Raw genomic sequence first — 21,550 nt, 5'->3', positions numbered from 1 at the left:
TTCAAAAACTGTAGACATCTCTGGTAACGAGGTATACCTTTTGTTTGCAATACAGGCAGGTAATGCACCAAGTTATACAGTTAATTTCTCAAACCAGTTTAAAGAATACTCCTTTTAAGGCTCCTTACCTGGAAGCAATTACCATTACCAATTTACCAGAGAAAGATGGATCACTGCCAATTTTCTCAAGTGAAGTTGGGTTACAAAAAGGCTAGGAAAACAGAGAAGCTTTTAAAACTGTATTATGAATGGAACATCTACTTTGAGCAAATCCAAAAAATTTCTAAAATTAATGACACTTCTTTTTGCTTATTTGAAATTTTGTACTCTGTATTCAAAAGTTCAGATTCAGAATAGCTAGAACAATCTCTCTCAATTAGCAGGAAGTCTTTGGAATAATATCTTGTAATTAAAGCTGCTTTTACTTTATATCTAGATACACATATGTATGTGTACAGAGGGGCAAATAAATGTTGTATCTTACCACTGGCATTTAGGAGTTTTGGGGTAATTGATTTTTTATCATTACTATTCTTATAACACGAGGCTTTACGAAAATATTGTGTGACACGTATGTAATTCCTTAAGAGATGGTTAGGGTATTACTTAGCATTAATTTGTCTTTCCTTGCAACATTCACTCATGACGTTGCCACCTAAAGGGTGAAGGGACCATCCTAACTCATGCTGATAAAAATTTACAGTGCAACAGCTCTGTTGCTTACTTTCACTCTCTCTCAATCCTATGCTTTAGTATAATAGCTTCTTCTTTAAAAGACACAAGACAGAAAGGTACTCCTCAGTGACTTTTCGGTAATGCATAAATGATCTTTGGATGTGCTTGGCTTTTGACCCTACTTGCTCCAAATCCCCAAAGGATCAGCTTGCTAGTTTATTCCTTAAGAAAAAGATTCTGCACAAGTACCATATCTTTACCTAGATTTTGTTTGAAATAGAAAGGAGGCTAAGCATGAAGTTCAAGACATTGAGATTCAAGATTTCAGGTATGAGGACCTTTGTCTTTATAATGTAAAATGTTTGAAAAGGCACCAGTTCTAACATGCATTTTACTAAAAAAATTCTGCAAGAAAAAGAAAGCAAACCCAACAGACTACATATGAACATCCTCTCATGTAAATTATTCAGTTACTGGAACTTCTAGAATCAGAGCATAGTGAATATCGGTCATACACATGTCCTTTTTGGTTTCCTGAGTAAACACAACTTGCCAAAAACACATGTAACATCTTTCAAGTACTTCTCATCAAAATCTTGACTTCATCTTGACCCTGACTTCACTAGGTACCTCTTATAGTAATTTCATGATAATTAATTTTAATTCCCTAAATAAGTTCTGTTTAACAAACACAGATCTTTATGTTTCTAATAGTTTTAGTTTCCTCTCGTCAATTTTATTCTATATTAATTTTTTGCTACTAACAAGCTTGGTTTATTGTACTGATAGGCTTGCTTATTGTATTGATAGGCTTGCTTCTTCAAAATAAAAAATAAAGGTGACAGATAAGTTGAACAGTCAATACATTTTTGTTTCAATACACACATCGTTGCAACAAATAAAGTTTCCCTCTTCAGGTCTTGCTAGAAAGGATTTTTTGATATCAAAGATACTACATTCTTTTTCTTAGGACAGAAAACAACTATCAAATATGCTGATATCCAGCAATTAATGTTCCATTTTTAAGTTTTAATCGATAGGAATAAATAAAAATAACCAATGATAACTTTATGTTGTTACTGGGATTGGCCCCAGGTCATGCATATTACTGGTGAAAAAGTATAAATAGATGATAATAAATAAGTAATCAGCATTTAGTTACTGTCACATTTATTAGATAAAACCAAGCAAAAACATCATCTCTGAAAAGGGAGGAAAAGAGAATATGCTTGACTGGAATATGCTGCTACAGAGAAAGAGAAACTGCAAAGTCTCTGCCATACATAAAAGCGAAAAATTGAGGAAGACAGCAAGGAACAAACACAGAGTTTGTGGAAGAAGGGCAAAGTTCCACAGGAAAGAACTTGCCTAGGAAACAATAGTATAAACAGACTTTCCGGGTAGGTTACATAGTAATTCAAGATATCAAAAAATCTACCATGTTACATAAAATGGCCATAACTTGGATTAAAATGATCATCTTTCATTATGCGTGCTGCAGTTCAGGGAAGAATAGAAGTGAATGCAGACCTTGGTTCTTCTGGAGAGAAGGTGGTAGAGACATCCAAGAGAGTGTGTTTTCTTCCTTATCTGAGTAAGTCTATGATAAAGTTAGGTGACTTTTTTTAATTGTTGCTATTAAGGATTATTTTACACATTTATTAGCCAACAGGCCTCTGGCATTAATTTCTAGTAAGCAAAATAAGGTGTCAAAGCTGTTTAATTTATTTGGGATGCCCATACCAATGAAACTTGCACTTGAATTCAAGAGTTACGGGGGAAGGAGCACAGAAAGATAAGTGGTTTTTTGGATGTCACCTTCCTTGTTTTATTGTTCTAAATGTTCATCTTTCATAGCACACTGTAAGAACTTTATTAAAGTTTTTCTGATTGGAAGATCATTTTCAATTATTATTCACAGTATAACTATGTTTGAATACAATGGATTCTAAAATTAAAACACATATTGTACTTTTAATACATAGTATACATCAGAGCAAATCAAGAAAAACAAAACAGTTTAAAAAATCAAAAAAACTGCCAGGTGTTCTACCCAACATGTCAATATTAAAGGCAACATAGAGAATGCAGGCTATGATTCTTTCCATTTTAGCATGCTGAAAAACACAGAAACAAGATCAGTCCCTGAATACAGAAAGACCCTTAAGACTGGGTAGATCCTCAGAAAATACAGTCATTGCAGCTTCACTGGGTTCAGCAGAATTGGTTGCAAATTACTGTAGCTCAGAACTGACACTGTAAGCCTAATTTTCAATTTCTTTTTTGCCTTTGCTTGGTAAGATGCACATTAGAAGGTCTGGTTACAACTGCTACTAATGAAATATTAAAAAAAAAAAAGAAGAAGAAAAGAGTAATTTAAAAGATAAACAGAGGAAAAACTATATCTGAATTTTGGAGAACCTGGAAGGCTATTTATCCTTAAACAACCAGCATTGTCTTGGTGACTAATATAATTAGCCACCAAGCTAGATAACAGCTAGATAACAGCTACTTTATGTAACTGAGCAGTCAAGCCCTGTGTCACGGGCTTTCACGAGAAGGTACATCAGTTTAGCTGTCTTTTATACTATTGCATTGTTCTTATAGAAAATGCAAGTTGTTTGCTTACTATAGCATAATTAATTTTTGTGAAATAGTTGCATGCGAATTTTTAAGGATGTAAATTAATACTGAGAAATATCAAACAGCTACACTATCTCAAATTTGTTTCAGCTTTTTTTAGCAGAATAAAGAACATAATCATTTTATGCTCTTTTTGCCTTAAGGTTTAAGCAACACTTATAATCAGTAAGGTTATACACTGTCCCTCACGTTTACTTTGGAATTCTAACTTATACAGAGCCTCAATGGAATTTCATTTTAAAAGGGACTCCACTGACTTACACGATTAGTTATTATTCAATTTGAGTTGAAGGACTTGGTATAAATCCAAACATTAACATTTATTTCTTCTAATTTTCATCATAAAAGTAGTAATGACCAGTTTATCCTTATAAAAGAGATAGGATTTGAAATATTTTTATTCAACAAGCTATTACAGTGATTTTTAAAGCATGTCTTTCATCCTTAGGAAATATTGATTAATCCATGAATTTAAACAGGTAACTATTTGTCCCAGGCAGAACTCCAATGATTCTCAAAGGCTCCAATAGACATGATCACAATAAACTATTTTCCTATTTATTTGGATTTTTCTCCAGAGTTTGATAAAATAGTAATTCATATAATTTCACATTATAAAAAACATTCCATAATTGCTCTCTGTGCAGGAAATATCTCTTTCCTCTTTAGTGCTTTTTATTTGATTTTATGTCCTTGAGAACAAGTTTAAGCTATGCAAAAATAAGTGTAAGGTTCCAGAAATTCAAGAGTTGTTTAAACTCAAGAAATGCCTACAAATAGCATGCCTTTCTTAACAGTGAAATTTCTTCTAAAAGCTGATGAGAAGATTATAATCCACTGGTTGATCTTCTAAAATTAATCCAATTTAGTGAGTTTTTTTTTTGTTCTGCTGGCTCTCATATTTCTAAACATCAAACCAGTAAAAAAATACAAAGAGCCAGATTATGTCATCCTTACTCACTCTGAGTCCCATCATCTGCAAACAGTCCAACGGAATTCAGTTAGGCTACCTGTGAAGCGAGATACTTCTCAGCATGAGTAAGCATAGAAGCCCTACATGATGATGAAACAAGGTCGTTTATTTCCATCTTATCATCAACAGAAGCTATTCAAACATTCCTCTTCTATAGCCTTAAACAAGGTTATAGGATAAAAGCCCCTCTCTCTTTTTTAAAAAATAAAATAGAATAATATTTTTATTTGGCAGAAAAGGCCTCATCTCTGCAAACCACAGATTTTTCTTCTACAGAAAAAGAAAAAAATTACCCTGCTTCTTGCTGATCCACCCCATAGTGTTCCAGCTCTGTGCCTGGAAGCGGCTGCACGGGAGGGGGTGGGAGGGGAACATTGGCCCAGTTTGAACCATTATTTTTCTGGGGCTTGGCAGTATTTTTGTTTTTCTTCTTTTTCCCTCCTTTGCCACCTGTGAATCACAAAAGAAAAAGTTAGAGGTATAATGTGAAAAGAAAGCTGGCTATTTACATTTCTTTGAAAGAATTCTGATGCCAGATGGCATGCCCAAAAAAAGAAGATATATTTATAGCTTAGCAGAATCAACGTGTTAATGTTGTTACAAGGTTATAAATAATAACAGACTGGAATGGAAAAATATTCTACATAATAGCTGAAAAACACTTCTTTTTAAAATATGAACTTGATAAAGTCACACCACAATAGTGCATAACCAAAGAAAGATGTATTTCGCTGTATCAAAAATGTATGTTTTTATTGATTTATTCATGTCTGCTTTAGGACTTCTTGCATCTATTGTTAGATAAAAATATAATAGACCATGGCAAATTCTTTCAAATGTCAGAATCCAGTGCGCTTATAACTCTGTTTTGCATAATCTCTTTCTGTGGAAAACACAGAGGTTAAGGACACAATCTAAAAAAATTGTCATGACACTTAATTTCTTTCAGTCAGAATGACAAGTGTAAGTTGTCAAACAAAAAGAAATGGCTTTTTTTCTCAAAGGAGTTTAGTAAGTCCCATTTTTCAAAATATCAGCAAGCTGTTTGCAATGTTTTAGGACAGGATTCAAATACCTTGTGCCAAAATGGACAGAGTTCTAAATCCGATGTACAACTCTAACAGAAGATGCTAGTGGAAATGAGGTGAGCAATGCATCTTGCTGTAGCCCTCTTCTCCTTTCTTATTGTCCTTGTATCCACTTCTCCATTTGAGACAATTTCATTTGTGGGAAAGTGATCTTACAGAAAAAGCTCTCTTCCCACTTGTTTCTCTCTCTCTTTTTTTTTTTTTACGCTCACCCTTTTTCTTCTAGTCAGCAATTCATTAGGAAGAAGAATGCGACAAAAAATATTTCAAGACCCCTGACTGCTTTCAGACCCATCTATTTTTTGCCACTTTGTTGTGGCTTTCAGATTCACTGGGTTGTTGGGCTGAAGATTTGTCTGTCGTGCTTTTTCAGTGGGGTACGCAGCGAGTAGTCACTCTTTCCTTGCCTGTTGCAGAAAGCACAGTCTAATCCAGCTTACCCACTGTCATCTCATGCTGATTTATAAGTGTCAGCCAAAAAACCATGTAAAAAGTTCTCAACAGCAATGAATCAAAAAAGCCACAACTGACTTGCAAGGAATGGGGGAACCGCATGCACTGGCGTACACCAGCCTGTTTGCCATGGCTCCAGCTTTAGGCACAGAGATATCCAGGAGGAGGTGCAGTTCTAGGGACAGAGACAAGCTCGTGTCATGGGACTTGTGGTCTGGGAGACAAGGGCTTTCTTCTCTTATCTCCAGCTGTCAGCTGGACCCAAAAAGAAAGAACAGAGAGGGAGGAAACAACATGGCTGTGTGATTTAGAACCAGTCAAGCCTTTTCTTTCCACCTCTTGTTCTGGCTGCTAGAGTCAGGCTTGTTGTCTGGCAAGATTTCTAATCAGCCTAGCTGGCAGCAGGTTGCAAGGAGGACCTCTTTCTCTCCACAACCCAGCTCCAGACCAGGGCTCTTCTTTCCTTGACCTGGGATATTTACAGTAAGTCCAGAAAAGATCCTGTCATTCACTATGTGCGAACCGAGCTGATATTCCATCTATTAGGCTGCAAGACAGGCTCTTCTGTTCTTTTGCAGCCTGGCAGAGAGGGAGAAGCGTTCTTGAAAAGGGAAAGAACATTTTGATCAACAAAAAGGAAACTGCTGGTAGTGGCAATGGAGGAACAAATGCATGAAGCATCTTGAGGGAAAACAAAGCTTTCAAAGTACAGGTACAGGCAAAAGCAGAGTTAGAAATAAGATCATGGAAATGTACAAAGAAAGTATATGAACTTTAGTTAGTAGGATATGGGGAAAATTTGGAAAAGTCTGCAGGGACAGGAACCAAGAAGAGCAGCAGAAGGGCCTGCTTCGGGAGGAAGTGCGTGTGTGTGTGTGTGTGCGCGCGCGCGCATGCACACACATGCTTTTGTGCAGGAGGGGGATTAAACTAGGAGTACTCAAAGAAAAGAAATGCAGAGGAGACTTTCTTCTTAGCGGTTACTTTGGGTGGAGAGGGAGATTTTGAAAGTGTAGCATCTTGGTATGCTTAGGAGACCGGTAAAATGGAAGTTGGATGTGTGGGGCACAAGTATGGTGTAAATTGTGGGGTTTTGGAGAGAAAGGGCAAAGATAATGGAGTTGTTAGAAAGAATGAAGCAAAGAGCTGAGAAGCTGTTCAGATGAAAAAATAAAAGAAAGGCAGTCCAAGGACATTACTAGTAGGGAAAGCAACCTACACTGTACAGTTGGGCAAGAGATTTCCTTTCTCCTTACCCTGTGGGTGGAATTACTCCAATGTCAGACTACTGGAACAGACAACTTTTACATAGTGCCTGATCTGCACTTGAAAACTTGCATAGAAGCCTTATTTCTCCATACCAATGACTAGATATTTCAATGTCTCCTCACACTGAAGCTCAATTATATTGCTTAAATCTCTGGATGAATCAGACCCTGGAAAAAGAATTTGCCAGTTGGGCTGATGATTACAGCACTGACATAAGCTGGGTGCTGTGAAAAGTACAGCCAAAAAATATCTCTACTTCATAAAGCAGTTGAGATTTTAGCTATTTTCCACTCCAAAGCAGGATAAGATTTCTCATAGTATTTGTTTGAAAGAGAGAGAGACTTAGAATAATAAATAGTTAAAATAGTAACCAAGGAAGTGAGAAAAAAGTCCCTGCTCCTGCTGATGAGGACTAGGTAATCGAAGCTGGTCTCTGGCTCCAGTGACACTCTAATTATTGGACTATCTGAAGATCTTCCTCAATTTTGCATGTTGCAGCTGGTCTGCATTATATACCTAACTAGTGGACAAGGGAGAGCAAAATACCAAATCTGCAGTCCAATAGTCTGACACTCATCAGGGACCTGGGACATTCAGGTGTGAGCTCTATTCTGGTGACTACAGGGAATGCCCTGGCCGAGGAAAGCTTGGCTAACCTGAAATTTCCAGATCTCATCAGAAATTCTACTTCAAACTGAGAAACACTGCACAAAACATGTTTCACTTGAAATATTTTTTCAAAGTCTAACTTTTGATGAACTGGCATTTTCCAAAGAAAAATTTTCATTGTATTTTCTCATAAAGTTCTTAGCCAGCTGTAACTGTCAACACATTTAAAGTGTGATACTGCCCTTCGATAACTGGCACATATGTTCCTCAGCATATCAATTTCTGCATTTTCATGCAGTCAGGGGAGCAAGTTGATTTTCTAAGCTACTTGTCAATACATCTCACGTACAAGGAGCAAGCACCTTTCCTAAAGTAACACATGAACTTAACTCTCAGATTCCTCTCTGACAATGCTATAAGCCTATTTTTCTATCGCACTCAAAGCAGCTAGTATTTCCATAAAAAGACATTTCCATTCAAGATTTGCAAATACATTTGGCTATTTGAATTATGGGCCAATGTTTATAGGCTTCTAATCTCAACATTCATTTTGAAAAGTCATTAAAACTGACATACAGAAGCCATTTCTGGGGTTGATCTGTACTGTTACGACTGTTCTAACTTATAATTGAACTTCAGATGGCTATGGATATAGTACAAATTTGAAACTGAAGTCCCTTCAGCTCTCTTCTATTTTGGTTAAGCATAATAGCAGACTTCCATTTTAATTGCAGGCTTTTTAGTTCTCTTCTTTAAAAAAGGACATAATTATACATAAAGTAACATAAGCAACAAGTGAGCAAAACTAAAGAAATCAATAAAAGAGGTATATTTAAATATAATACATGATCACAAGTATTACAGTCATTTTCATCCAATGAAAATGTGTCATGTTTCAAATATAACATGCAGCACACACATAAAATTTACATTCTGTTTGTATGCAGACTTAGCACAATTTTTGCAACTCCAGTCATCTTACAGGGCCTACATTTATTTCTGAGTGAGCTGCTTGATTGAAAAACACATTTAGAAATGGCTCATGTGAGTGGGGACTCTGGTAGTGACTCAACAAAAATATTCATCTCCTCAAGAAGTCTAGTGCAGGAAGGCCTATAAAGTGCGGATTGATGTGGAAATATATTTGCAGTAAGCTATTGGGGCAAGACTGTTACAAAGCAAGGTTTGCAATTGCTGCAAAGCACTGGGTGCACTGGTTGGGAGGATTTTCTAATAGGTTTTGCAAAGGCTTTTTTGTGTTTGGGGTCTTTTTTTTTTTTTTTTCTTTCTTTTGCAGCGGCAGCCAAGGTGACGCGGCTCATTGACATTCCCAGGGGCGAACGCCCTCCTGCTCAGCTGGGGACTGCGCCTGGGGTTGTGCTGCTGACCCGGCAAGCTGCCTAGCGGACCCCCCTCTGCCGCCCCTCGCCCCGGCGGTAGAACCAACCTGAGAGGCTGCCACTCCTTTCGGAGCTGTTGTGGGAGCTGGTGGTGCTGAAATCCTGAGACTGGTTGTGTGGCAATCTATTAGCCAAGCCCTCAGCCACGCGGTAGTCAGGGATGTAAAGCAAGGCTAAGGGTTAAAGGGCACAGGTCACAGCGGCATCATGTGATTAGTCCACAGCACAAGCACATGCAACACATGCAGTTAGCAAGACAACGGCAGATGTGGCAAGGCTGCGATTTTTTTCAATCACCTTTTTTTTTTGTCTTTCATGTATGCCTGTCCTAGCCTAATGGAAGGCAGATGGGTTGGTGGTTATCGCAGGACAGAGAGGACCAAAAGCACAGAGCAATACATTTTGAGACAGAGTGAAGTTCAGCACGCATGCAAGGTATGTAAGTATTAGTTACGGTAAAAATGAGCGGTGCCTCACGTACTAAAAATAATTTTCTAATTCATGCATAGATGATACAGTATAAAGCCGAGGGCTCTGGCAAATAAGAACTGGAATTACCGTTGTTGCCTTTGCCTTGGTCTGGGAGCGAGTAACCAAATCCCATCAGGTCATTTTTTTGCTGAATTGAGCTTTTCCACTGAGGATCAGGTAAGTCGACTGCCAACTCATGGATGCTGTTGGAATGCAGTATCTGGGTTGTGGCATATGGTGTAGCTTGCGTTATTTGGCTGGAACTGTTGTAACTAGTTTTGGTGGTGAAGTCAATGCTGCTGTAAATGGCTCCATCTGAAAGCATAGTAGCTGTTTTATCTCCTTGCCCTGGCATTGGCGGCAGCACATCTGTGGTGAACATAGGGGAATGAAACAAATCACTGATGCACAGGAAGCCTGAAAATATCAAGGTTTAAGATGAAAAATAAATGTGTCATTGTGCACGTTTGCATTTCAGCTGAGACAGGTCCATGAGCCAACGAAGGGAAGATGATGTACAACCATTGCCAAGCTATCAGCATCTGTGACAGGCCTACCACTTGTCCTTCACGTCTCACTGCCTAAAACCATCTTTTCTTTCCATACCTTCAACTGTGAAAGCGAAGTTTCGAATACTTCTCTACTGAAGAATGTTTTCAATTGTTCACTATAAGTCAGAACCTGTCTGGGCTTCAGGGAAATGATGAAAGGAGAGAATCTACAAATCACAGAGGAAACTTTCCCAGCAAATACCTAGCAAAACTATTAAATGGATGCTGAAGCTCTCAAAGTAATTTTTTAAAGGCACCACCTTCACTTCGTTGAAGTTTGATGCATCAGTTTATCTAATTTCCTTTTAGACACTAAGTAGTACATTTCTCCTTGCCAATAAAAGAAAAGCCTGAAAAAATAAGTTGTTCCTGAAAAGTGAAAAAAAATCTCTTATTCTGAAGGATTTAAGTGATCCGTCTCTTAAAACAGCAAAGCAGTGTTCATAATGGAGAACAACTTCTTCAAATACTCAGTACACTTACCTGAAAAACAGTACAGCATATTTAACTAGATATCTGTTGACATTTCTACATCTTTTGAATCCTATCACACACTGCAGTTTATAACTTTAATCCCATCAGTTGGCATTCTCTCTCCTTACTAAACATGCTAGTAACATTTGCTGGTGGAATACTAGATTTAGAAGCTGAGACTACTGAGGTGTGACGAATCTAATGATGACTGGCAGAATGTCCCAAGGAGAGCCACGGCTCCGCTGATAACCCTTCTCCTGCTCTCTCAAAGGTTAATATTTCAAATGCTGCTACTTTTACAATTTATTTAGGCTCTGAAAAGCTGAATTCATTCTGGAATCTGATCATTAGAAAAATGCATCGTTTATATGCAATTTGCTTCATATAGCATGATGGCAGACATGGACTCTCAGATCATAATTCTGATAATGATAATAATTCAAATAATCATAATTCTGACCTTGTAGTCAGAATGTTTAGATCCCATCACAGATGCTTTTACAGACCGTAGGCCCAAAGAAAAAAGATGATTTGTGTGCTTGGGGAAGGACTTAGGCTCAGTTCCAGATTCGGACATGGGTTCTGCGTGACCTCAAGGAATACTGTTGTTCTCTTACTGTCTCAAGAATTTTCTGGCAATGGGATATGGTACCATGGTTTTCTCCTATTGTTTTTGCTGTTGGGGTTGACCATTTAGACTATGGGACTATTTGCATGCATCTGTCCGACAGTGAACATTTTAATATGGACCCTAATACCACTTGTAGTCTCAAGGCAGCAACATAATATTAACCATAAATAAGGCAAGAACAAAGGCTCTGTAAAGAGACTGAAGAAACAGAGATTAAATTCGGGTCTATCAGTACCATCTATTTTTTGCAGGCAACAACAACAGGGCTTAGACATCCAGGGAGATGGGAACAATCAAGTATTTAAAACGCCTCTATCTGCTGACAAATTTAAGTGCAACAAAAAGTTACATTTAATGCAAACCACAGGTCATCTTTCAAAATCAGGTTATTACTACCAACCTGCACATATATAATGTGCTTTCTAGGGTCAGTACACAATCATAAAAGCATTTATGTGCAAATGCAGCATGAGATGTGAGAGTCAAGCGCAGTCATATCTTTCCTGCATTTCATCCACAACATAAGATTCTGCTTTTCCACATGTGGTTTCACCAAAGCATAATGGATTGAAATTTAGTAAATAAATTCTGTTGTCGATGTACAAAATAAAGTAAGTCCAGATCAATCTATGCAGGATCTGCAGACTGACATAAGTAAGATTTGTAAAATATTCATCTCTCTAAAGTAATCAGGCATACACCTATCCTTTAGAGTACAGTTCAGTTAAGTGGTGTCACCTCTATACAGTCGTTTTTTAACAAAGGACTAGACATTTGCACACACTTGAAAGGAAAGTTGCATAGCTTCCCGCCAGCCAAGAATTCTCAGTCCACCTTGCTAACAAATTGAAATTCTCTAGACATACTGGGAATTTTCAGCAGAATCATAGATTAGTTTTTAGACCTCAATGAGATGTATATACTAAGCATTCAAAGAGCTATTAAAGTGCCCTTTTATAAAATGCCATAATCGCCTAGTAAAAATCAAGTGCGATTTTCCCGCCATAGCAAAAAAACTCTGTACATTTTAGATCAAAGATGAATACCCCTTTTCCGTTTCCCCCAAATCTCTCCAAAACCTAACTTGTTTTGTAACTCCTGGGATAATTCAAATAGTTCTGAAGGGACTTTCTGAGTGACTCTTCCTTGCTGCCTGGGAGTCACAGTACTACTTTGTGGTGTTATATGATTGCAAACTTAACCTGTGCTTCCCACCCATAGACTTGCTCTCAAATGTCTATCCAGGACATAATGTGGAAGTTGCTTTTGAAAGGCAGTGTGAAAACTGCCTTCCTCAGTTTCTGCTCCAGAGCGATTGTCACCTTACTGTTTCCAAAATTCTTATAGACCTTTTACATCACTGCAGATCTTTTTACCAATAAGAGTCTCAAGTTCAATCTAGACAGTTCATTCGTATTAGAGAGAGATAGCAGAAGTATCTAAAACTCAACTGTTGAAAGAGATAGTGATAAGTGCTCCCAAAACAGCGAGAAAACAAGTGTAAACTTGACTGTAAAGATTATGCGTGGAATTTAGCTGCTGAAATTCCAAATATAGATGTTGCATCTCTTGGATGAATTTGGACCTATGCCTCACCCACACAGAAGCCAAAAGCTTTAAAACATGCTTCCAGTTCAAACTGTAAGTCTTATATGGGAGTCTTATAGAGCCAAATGCTAAAAGAAAATGTTAATTTTTCTGTATTATGTGAGTGAGCTCATGAAAAGATGGAAAAGTACTGAAGAGTCATATTTTCAAGATATTTACAGCAAAGAAGCTGGCAGACATTCAACTGGCTTCTAAATATTATCAAAAGATTTGTTTACTTTATAATAACATTTTTGTAAGACAAGATCTTTAAAACATTTTTATATGGAAAATAAATCTGAAGTGTTTTAATGCAATTTAAAGTCACAGGGAAGAAGTTTTGCATGGGAATGTATAACCAAAGAGGAGGGTTTTGATACAGTTCAAAATTAAAATCTTTTTACATTTATTAGTTTGATGGTTTTACAGATTTTTTGCATTTTAATGTATTTTTGATATATAAAGTTGTCCTGATTTTTTTTCCTGACTTATGTCTTAAACATATTTATATACTTACTTATTTTAAGAAGTCTTCCTCTGAACAACACTCTGGGGAACTAGTTGTATTATAATGTCACAGAAACCGAGAGAGTAACTGATAGGTTTGAAGACTACTTTGACTTTTTAAAACTCCAGTTATTCATTTTTAAACTCCCATTTGAGTAGAACGTTTGAAAGAAAGTAACCTCTTTAAAGATTCATCACCATAGTTATAAATCATTATCTCCCCTTACCAAAGCACCTCTCTCAATTCAAATGCGAAAAAAAACCCTAAAATATCTAAATAGTTCCCTTTTGTCTGTTCTTTCCTCCAAGAAGGAAAGTTTATGAAGACCTTTGAGGCCTTCTTTATGCATTATAGTTGAGACTGAGGCCAGTTCTTCAACAGGATGGGCCTGGGTAAGGTGAGAGCAACAATGTTCTTCTGCGCAACTGCTGGAAGAACATTCTTCCTGTGTCCCTCAGGCTCTTGCCCACCCTTATGAACGTCCTCCATTCCCAGCTATGTTACTCCATAAAGCAGATTGTTCATCTCCACACAGAAAGGGAGCAATCTGAACAACAAATACAGCAAAAGGGGCATTTTAAAGCCAATTTAAAGAAAATCTTGAGTCAAACTCAGTGCGTAGGAAGGACTGGGCTTTACACAATAACAAAATAAAAATATTATACAGTTCTTATCATAGATGCTAAGTAACAGAAGCCTATTATACACTATATGGTGTCCTATAAAAGAAAACCCACCTCCACGACCAAAATTTCCAAGGTCGTTGGGTCCACTAGTGCTGTTGTTTACTGGCAGACTTGTGGCAGGCCAAGAGTCTGCAAGCCAAGGATAACTGGGGTCACTTGCATTCAACAGACCTGGTCGACTGAAGCAGAATAAATAAAAAAAAAAGATATACATACAAATATATATGTGTAAATATCTATCTATATTTATTTATTTATAAAAAACATGACACAATGTGGACACAACTGTGACTGAATAGACCATATCGCTTTTCTCCCACCACCGTGTGTAACAAACAGTTTAGGAGACTTCAATTTATTTCAAATTAAAATTGTGTAGGCTTTGATGATTTAAAGACCTTGAGCAGTTAATTAAGGATATATACAAATCATCTTTGTCAGTAGAACTGGGACTAGGCATCAGTCGTGATTCTGCCGGAATCCAAATGAACTGCGCTGTCTTGTGCGAAACAGGGTGTAGGCAGTACCATCGTGGGATCCTCAACCAGAGCTGAATGATAAATTGCAACCTCAAGGGAACAATCACTCAAACTGATTGCTCTGTATCAGCCATTTCCAGGACTTTGGGCTACTATTTCTTCCTTCCCTTGCATCCCAAATGCACCTCTGTCATCCACAGGCTGGTAACTCTTCCTCTGAGCACTCTCGTATGGTTTAGAGGCAAACAGGTTTGAGTAGGATTAATGGAAAGTCCACGACTATCTTTATCTGTGACTACCACATGCTTTCATATTCTTGTAATGTCAGGCTTTGAGAGCAGTATTATACAGCAAGTATGCTGAAAGAGAAAGTAAACTTGGGCCATAAGGCACTGTGTGGCTCTCACCCCAGGATAAACAGCCTGAAATTTGGTAAGGCATGTAGATTGTTTATATTTGTATTGAACAAGGAAAACAAATCATTTCATGTTAAAAAAAAACAAAAACAAAAAAAACCCTTCCCCCCCAAAAAAACCCCTACAGTTCTGAAGCTTCTCTGGATTATTCATGCACTCACGAAGTTGGAGCAACATCTATAATCACTGTACTGTATTTCTGACAGACCCCAGGTGGGCCTGATACAACGCCTAAGAGAAACATAGGTTTCTATGGAAACAGCAATAAGAAGATCCAGCAGCTTTCTTGCCACATCCACTAGCTCTCATTAGGCCTAATCTCTTTTTGCTAAAATATTGATTAAATGGGAGATTGGAAGTTATTACCAGAGCCTAATTACAATCTCCATATTGGCAAAGGGAAAATAGATGAGGATATATGGGTCTGTTATCAGCTTTTATCAATTTCAATTGAGTAGCCAAAGTTGTGGAATCCAGTCCTATCAATCTCCAACCTATTCATCATCCATGAATCATTTATTTTGTGATCGATTATGTGTAATTGTTCACTCACAGCAATTTAGTGGGAGCCAATAAGGAGTCTTAAACAACAGCAACTTCATTTGCTAATGTCTAATTAATGCAATAAACATCCTGGTAACAAATGAACACATTCCTTGTGATATTTACTACTAATTTCTTCCAGGGCATCTGGGAGATATGAAACATCTGGACTTGATTCCTCTAAAGTGCACAACAGATAGCTCATTAAACCTTGTGGTAAGCTATTTAACTCCTTCTAGAATTGTCAGTCTTATAAAAGATCATTTATTACCAAAGTGCATCACCTATAGAATTTTCAAGATTCCTAATTTTAGAAATAAATATGGTGGAAACAGACCTTTTTACAATGAAACATACCTTCCATTGCTCATTAGTCCTCCATCTCCTCTTTGGAAAGTGACTGTATTTTGGTTGGAAAAACAAAACAAACGTACGTACACACACACACACACACATATAAGACAGGGAAAAATCCATTAGTGATAATTATAACAATTCAAATTGCTTCATGTCCAAGATCGGAGGCCTCTTGGCATCATCACATAATAAAGTACAGAAATTATCCGAAAAGGATCAAGCTCATTTAGCATTACAATTTGTTTGGGATTTCACTGCACATTATTGATTAACATCAATTTGCTCTGTAGCTTGCATGGCAAACTGGCAGCATGGGTAAAGAGCCCTGCATTTGCCACAGGCCCCTTCACATGACTTTGTGGTGCAAGACTGTGCCTTGTGGTGAAATCGCTTTCTTGGCATGCTTCTGCTTCAGTACATAATGACATAGCTGCAGTGAGTTAACAACATCACGTCATAATGCAGTAGGATAATGTCACCCCACAAATACGCAGCCTCCCAGGAGAAATATAAAGAGGTGGCAGATCTACTGAAGATCAAGGGTGAAAAAATAGCATAAAGCTACGCCGTTTTCATTAAAGATCCAGTAGAAGAAAGAGCACGCACACATAAATACATCCACATCAGTGCCATAGAGAAGGAGAAAGTGTTTTGTGTCTTGCCATGGGGGATGCCAAGGATATGTTCAGAGGCATACAAATCTTTTCATGGCTCCATTCATGAGTATTTGACAAAAAAGAATCTATCCCTTATCTATATTAACAGGATTACATTTCAGGGCAATATAGGTAAACCCATATTACTGGTGAGATGCTAATTGACAACATTTGATGCTCCTTTTTGAATCATTGGTAAGTATTTTGTATCAAGGCCAAAAAGCTACTCTGTTTCTCAGTGGCAATATTCCATTATTTATTGTCAGGCATAGATAAGGCAGAGGAGTAGATTATTTCGGTATCCTAGATGCCTGCATCCTTAAAGATCTCTGACAAGATGTGGGTTAGAATTTCAGAGAAGAACAGAAAAGCCTGTGGTCAGTTTAATTTAAAACAGGCTCCAATTCGGGAATTCTATTTACCTTTCTGAGACAGATATCACCTTCATTAAATTACAGCTACCAGACTATTTGTAAGGTTTTCCAAATAATACTCCAAGCTACACTAAATCAAGATTAGGCTTTGCATAATACACGGTCATTCTAACCAGACAAAAGTACTACAACCAATGGAAATGCTGTGATCTTTAAAAAATTATCAAAGACATAAACCCACTGGCAAAATAATTCTGATATTTCATAGTGTATTTATCACTTTATCAGTTTCCAGGGTAATTTCATAGTCTACACATAAAAAATAGGGGACAAAACTGACCCCTTTGGAAGCCATGCTGGAAGAGTGCTTGGATTGGTTGATTAATTACCCATCACCACCGAACAGGCTAGTGTCAGTATCAGAAAATCACTGTAGTCATCTTTCACATCAAAATGTTTACAGCTGAATTTTGAAAAGATGTAATCAAACCAATTAATGAAAAGAAAATCAAATGCAAGTATGGGAACTATTAAATAAAAGTCTGCTTTGAAAAAGACATGTTAAAAACATTGCAGCTAGAGCTGAAATGACTTTTATTTATGTTGTTTTTAATAGGCTATCAAGCAACTGTATCACTCTTTGCCTAAAAGTGAATAATCTGAGGTGCTGTGGATATCACGTGCCAATATGCAAAGAGGCGGGTACTGACTGGCTATGTTTCAAAATATGCTGGTCAGAAGTACATTAGCACTTCAATATAGATGCTGTTTCCTTTCTCCTCCTCCCCTTCTCATTTTTTTTTATACTCCATTTCTCCAACTTTCTGCATTTGTCAAAGCAACAGCTGATCCTTCCAGAAATAAGTAAAACCAAAACCAGATATGTTTTCAGTATCAACCATTATAAATAAAGTTTCACTATTTTAAGGGAATTCCTGTGCAATATATTTTCTGAAAACTTCCTGAGATTAATGCTTTTGTTTAGACTACAGACTACTAGAAATATTTTTAAAGTAATATTGTCAGCACTTGCACAGCATGTACGTGTATGTGAGATTTTAACTACGTGAAATGGAAAACAAAATCAATATTTATGGCCTCCAAAACATTTATATCCCAAGTGTATCTTTATAAAGCAAAGCTAAAATGGGGGAGCTAGTGTGAGACTGCAGCAACACCATTTTATTTTCTGTGCAGTGAGGTATGGAGAAAACTTCAGGACATGCTGTGAGAAACATATTAAGAAGACATGACTTCAAAACCTCTTCTACAGAGTCATAACTGCTGCAGATTGGCTGTGGCATATCATCTTGTTGTGAAGAGACAGGTATCACAGCATCTACCCTCTCTACTGCTGTCTGTGTATAGTGGTGGTAAATCACTTCCTGCTTTTCTATAAATAATCTTATGTTCTTCCAATACAAATCCTGTTTTTTTAGAAAAGAAGGTTCAGCTTAGCATCGAATTTGAAAAAGTCTATTAAAAAGAAACTAGCTTTACTGTGACATTGTTTTTTCTGAGCAAGACTGTGCCTGGCTTATGTAATAATTATGGGATTGGGAAAGAATACAGGTTCTTCCACTTCTCCTCCATCCTGTATACTAATGCAAGGATAGTTATAATCTTCACAAGAAAAGAAATGAGGGAATATTGTAGTTATTGTTCTTGTTGAAAAAGGCTCTGGCGTATCAACTAAGCTAACCAAAATCCCTCTTGAAGCGTGAAGATGTCATTGGGACATCACAGAAAAAAAATCATATTCCTGATGCCTTCTATAAATGGGCTACCTGAGAGTGGATAGAGAAGGTGCCTTTCTTTTAGCATCAATATTGTGAAAGAAAGACAGCTAACGACAGAAGATATGGTCAGGCTGCCAACATAAGCACTATGTTTATCATTCCTGCCGTACGTTTTGTCAGCGTTTTTGCCTGCAGTTTGATTTCTGCAATTACAAAACAAGCCTAACGGCCTGAATAGGAGCATACTTAATGCAATGCAGACTTGTAGATGTCACTGTAAAAATAAAACACACAGACAGCTGGCTTTATTCAGCCTGTCTCTGCTGCAAAAAGATGCAGAGCAATTTCAAGGGGCAATGTAAGAGGAGGAAGGAAAGGATGTCCCTATCTCTGACCCACCCATCTCCCTTGCTTTTTTTCACTGAGGAAACAAAAAAGCTCTTTCAGCATTCTTTGCATCTGATATATGTTCTTAGAAAGGCTGAAGACCAGCAGGGATGAGACTGGTTTTCAAAAGATGAAAAAATAACCTCTGCATAGAGACATTTTGAAAGAATCCCCACCAGTGTACACTTCAAGGACTGTAAAAATGCAGAATATAAGCCAAAGTGCATTTTAAATGCATAAGTATTTAAGGGAATTATATTTTTTATATTTCTATGAAAAGCAGCACACGCTAAGAGCTTTTTACATACTTTTTTCTTTAAATATATAAGGAGGTACCCATACTATTTACTAATATTATCTGACAAGGTTAAACTTAATCTTCATGCCTGCTAGAAGTGGAAAAATACAAATGTATAGTAAGTTGACATTCTGAGGCAAGAAAGCTTTAGAAAGCTTTCTGTATGTATCTCTAGTAGGCCACATTTTCCTACCACAAACGAAAACTTTAATGTTGCCAGCCAAGTCTCATTCCTTTTTCTGATAAGACGTTCCTCAAATATGAATGTAGATTAATCCTCTTTTAATAAGCATTAACTCAGAACAGATAATCAGCATATAAAAATTCCATCAAAACTTCTGCCTGCCTTTGGATTCTGTCAAATAATTTATCCTCATTTAACAGTTTGAGGAGTTGTGCATAAAATGTGTAGCATTCCATAATTCTTTCTCTATCTATTTTTAATTTGTTTTTATTTACTCAGTTTCATGAAATCTTTAATCCCAAGGAGCACTAGTCACTCAATAAGCTTACCTATTCATAAATGAAAATACATATTTACTTTCCTTGGATGACTGATGGCCTAGACACTCTTGAAAACACCTGAGTATTCAAGTGAGTGGTAACCGGCAGAACCATGAGCTTGAGGCACAGGAAAGATAAGCAGATAAATGATATTTTTCTTATTTCTACAAATGGATTCTGTGCATTTGTTATAGAGGTTCACATACTGAAATGTGAAAAGAGAACTGCAACTTCCAGTACTAAATAAAAAAATTCTGTTCTGTCATTGTAACGGATGGGAATGAAACAATTCCTATGTTATGCTACAAGTGGTCAGATATCTGTGTCATGCCAGCTCCCTTTTTTTGTACCATGCGGAAACCCATAAAGCATACTTGTATCTGGACAGTCTGAGTTACGGTTAACCGTTGTAGTAATCCTAGCCGGAAGACCATTGTAGACGGAAGAGTTATGGATCCACAGAACAGTTAACCTGAACAGATGCAGGCCCGTGCTGTGCTGTGCTACGCTGCACGTTAGTTTGGCCTTCGGGCCCATGCTGTGCCGCACCTATCCCTTGGCCACAGGATAAACTTAGTGGCTAATTGTAACGAAGGAGCCTGTAGGCAGCTCCCACTTGGCATTACACCACCTGCGGGTCCTTGTCTTTATCCGAAAGTGCAGCAGCAACTTCTCCCCAAAACATCCTTTTCATTTGACAGTAGAAATGATGAATAGTTTTCTATTAAGAAAATCATGTAAGAACTCAAAAATGGAGTAACCCTTTCCAGGGACAGGATCTGCTGGGCAGGCTGCGCTGCACATTTTCAATGCTGCACATTTTGAGGTTCCCAGCATCCGAAGGGATGTAAGATTATCTACACTAATCCTCTTTCTTCTTATAGTGTTAACTCTAATACATGGCATTTTAAGTGATACTTTACAGAGTCTGAGTGCCTTTTTTACTGGGATCATAACAAACCAGCACCTCCTGGTGCAAAACGACCATAAAGAGTCCATCCTCTATATCACGGAACTGATCACTCAAAAAGGAATGACATATGCCTTTAGTCTCTCTGTGCCATATTTGTTTTTGCTGATAGACTGTCATGTTCCCAAAAATGTATACTTCTTGTAGAGTTGCAGAACACGACACTACTACTTACCAGGTAAGCGAGACACTCATCTAACTAACATGGTAGAAAACCATACTTTCTGCAGTACTATAACTACCCAGATTCAATGCCTAATGATGAGTCATGATGGGGGAAGGAAAAGGGGAGGAATAGTGATGTATGGACTAATGGCTTAGTACCTACTGGAGTCAGTTCAACTGTGAATAAGTAAAAAGATTTAGCTATGATTTTCAATGTCACATTTTCTTTGTGAACATCTGAACAATCGATCAGTGCTTATGAAAATGTTCACAAATACAGAAAGCTTAATAAATTTTAACTCAATGAATTACTCTTCCCTGGCACAAATCTTTACCAACAGCACAACATTTGCTGTTTGTTCTTCTTCTGCATAGAATGTTACAGTAGTTCAGTCACGAAGCAGAAATTATGCCGCTTAGGTGTCTAATCATAGAATATAAATAACAAATAGTCCCAGCAAAGACTTAATGAATGACCCATAATCTGAAATTGATCAGAGAGAATGTTTTTAGCAACTACAAAAATACCTGCTGAATCCATACCTTTAAACACATATTTTTAGAGTTTTAATTTCTACACGCACGCAAATAGAACTGAAAAAAAACCCCAAAACAATCTGTCTCACCAATAACTGAAAAAAATG

General features: G+C 37.3%; 1 protein-coding gene across 1 annotated transcript in view; it reads right to left on the bottom strand.

The window, feature by feature from the left end:
- Nucleotides 1-21,550, bottom strand: part of ROBO2 (roundabout guidance receptor 2) — a 477,419-nt gene that overhangs the window by 35,895 nt on the left and 419,974 nt on the right. The window contains exons 19-22 of the mRNA XM_067299835.1: nt 15,814-15,856; nt 14,070-14,197; nt 9,669-9,950; nt 4,585-4,741 (exon numbers count right to left, since the gene is read on the bottom strand). Of these exons, the coding sequence (XP_067155936.1) occupies nt 4,585-4,741; nt 9,669-9,950; nt 14,070-14,197; nt 15,814-15,856 (610 nt within the window). The remainder of the gene's footprint in view (nt 1-4,584; nt 4,742-9,668; nt 9,951-14,069; nt 14,198-15,813; nt 15,857-21,550) is intronic.

Source organism: Apteryx mantelli, chromosome 1, assembly GCF_036417845.1.
Source record: "Apteryx mantelli isolate bAptMan1 chromosome 1, bAptMan1.hap1, whole genome shotgun sequence".
In the NCBI taxonomy this organism is placed as follows: Eukaryota; Metazoa; Chordata; class Aves; order Apterygiformes; family Apterygidae; genus Apteryx; species Apteryx mantelli.
Note: the sequence above shows the minus strand (reverse complement) of the source record. Positions and strands in the feature narration are given on the sequence as shown.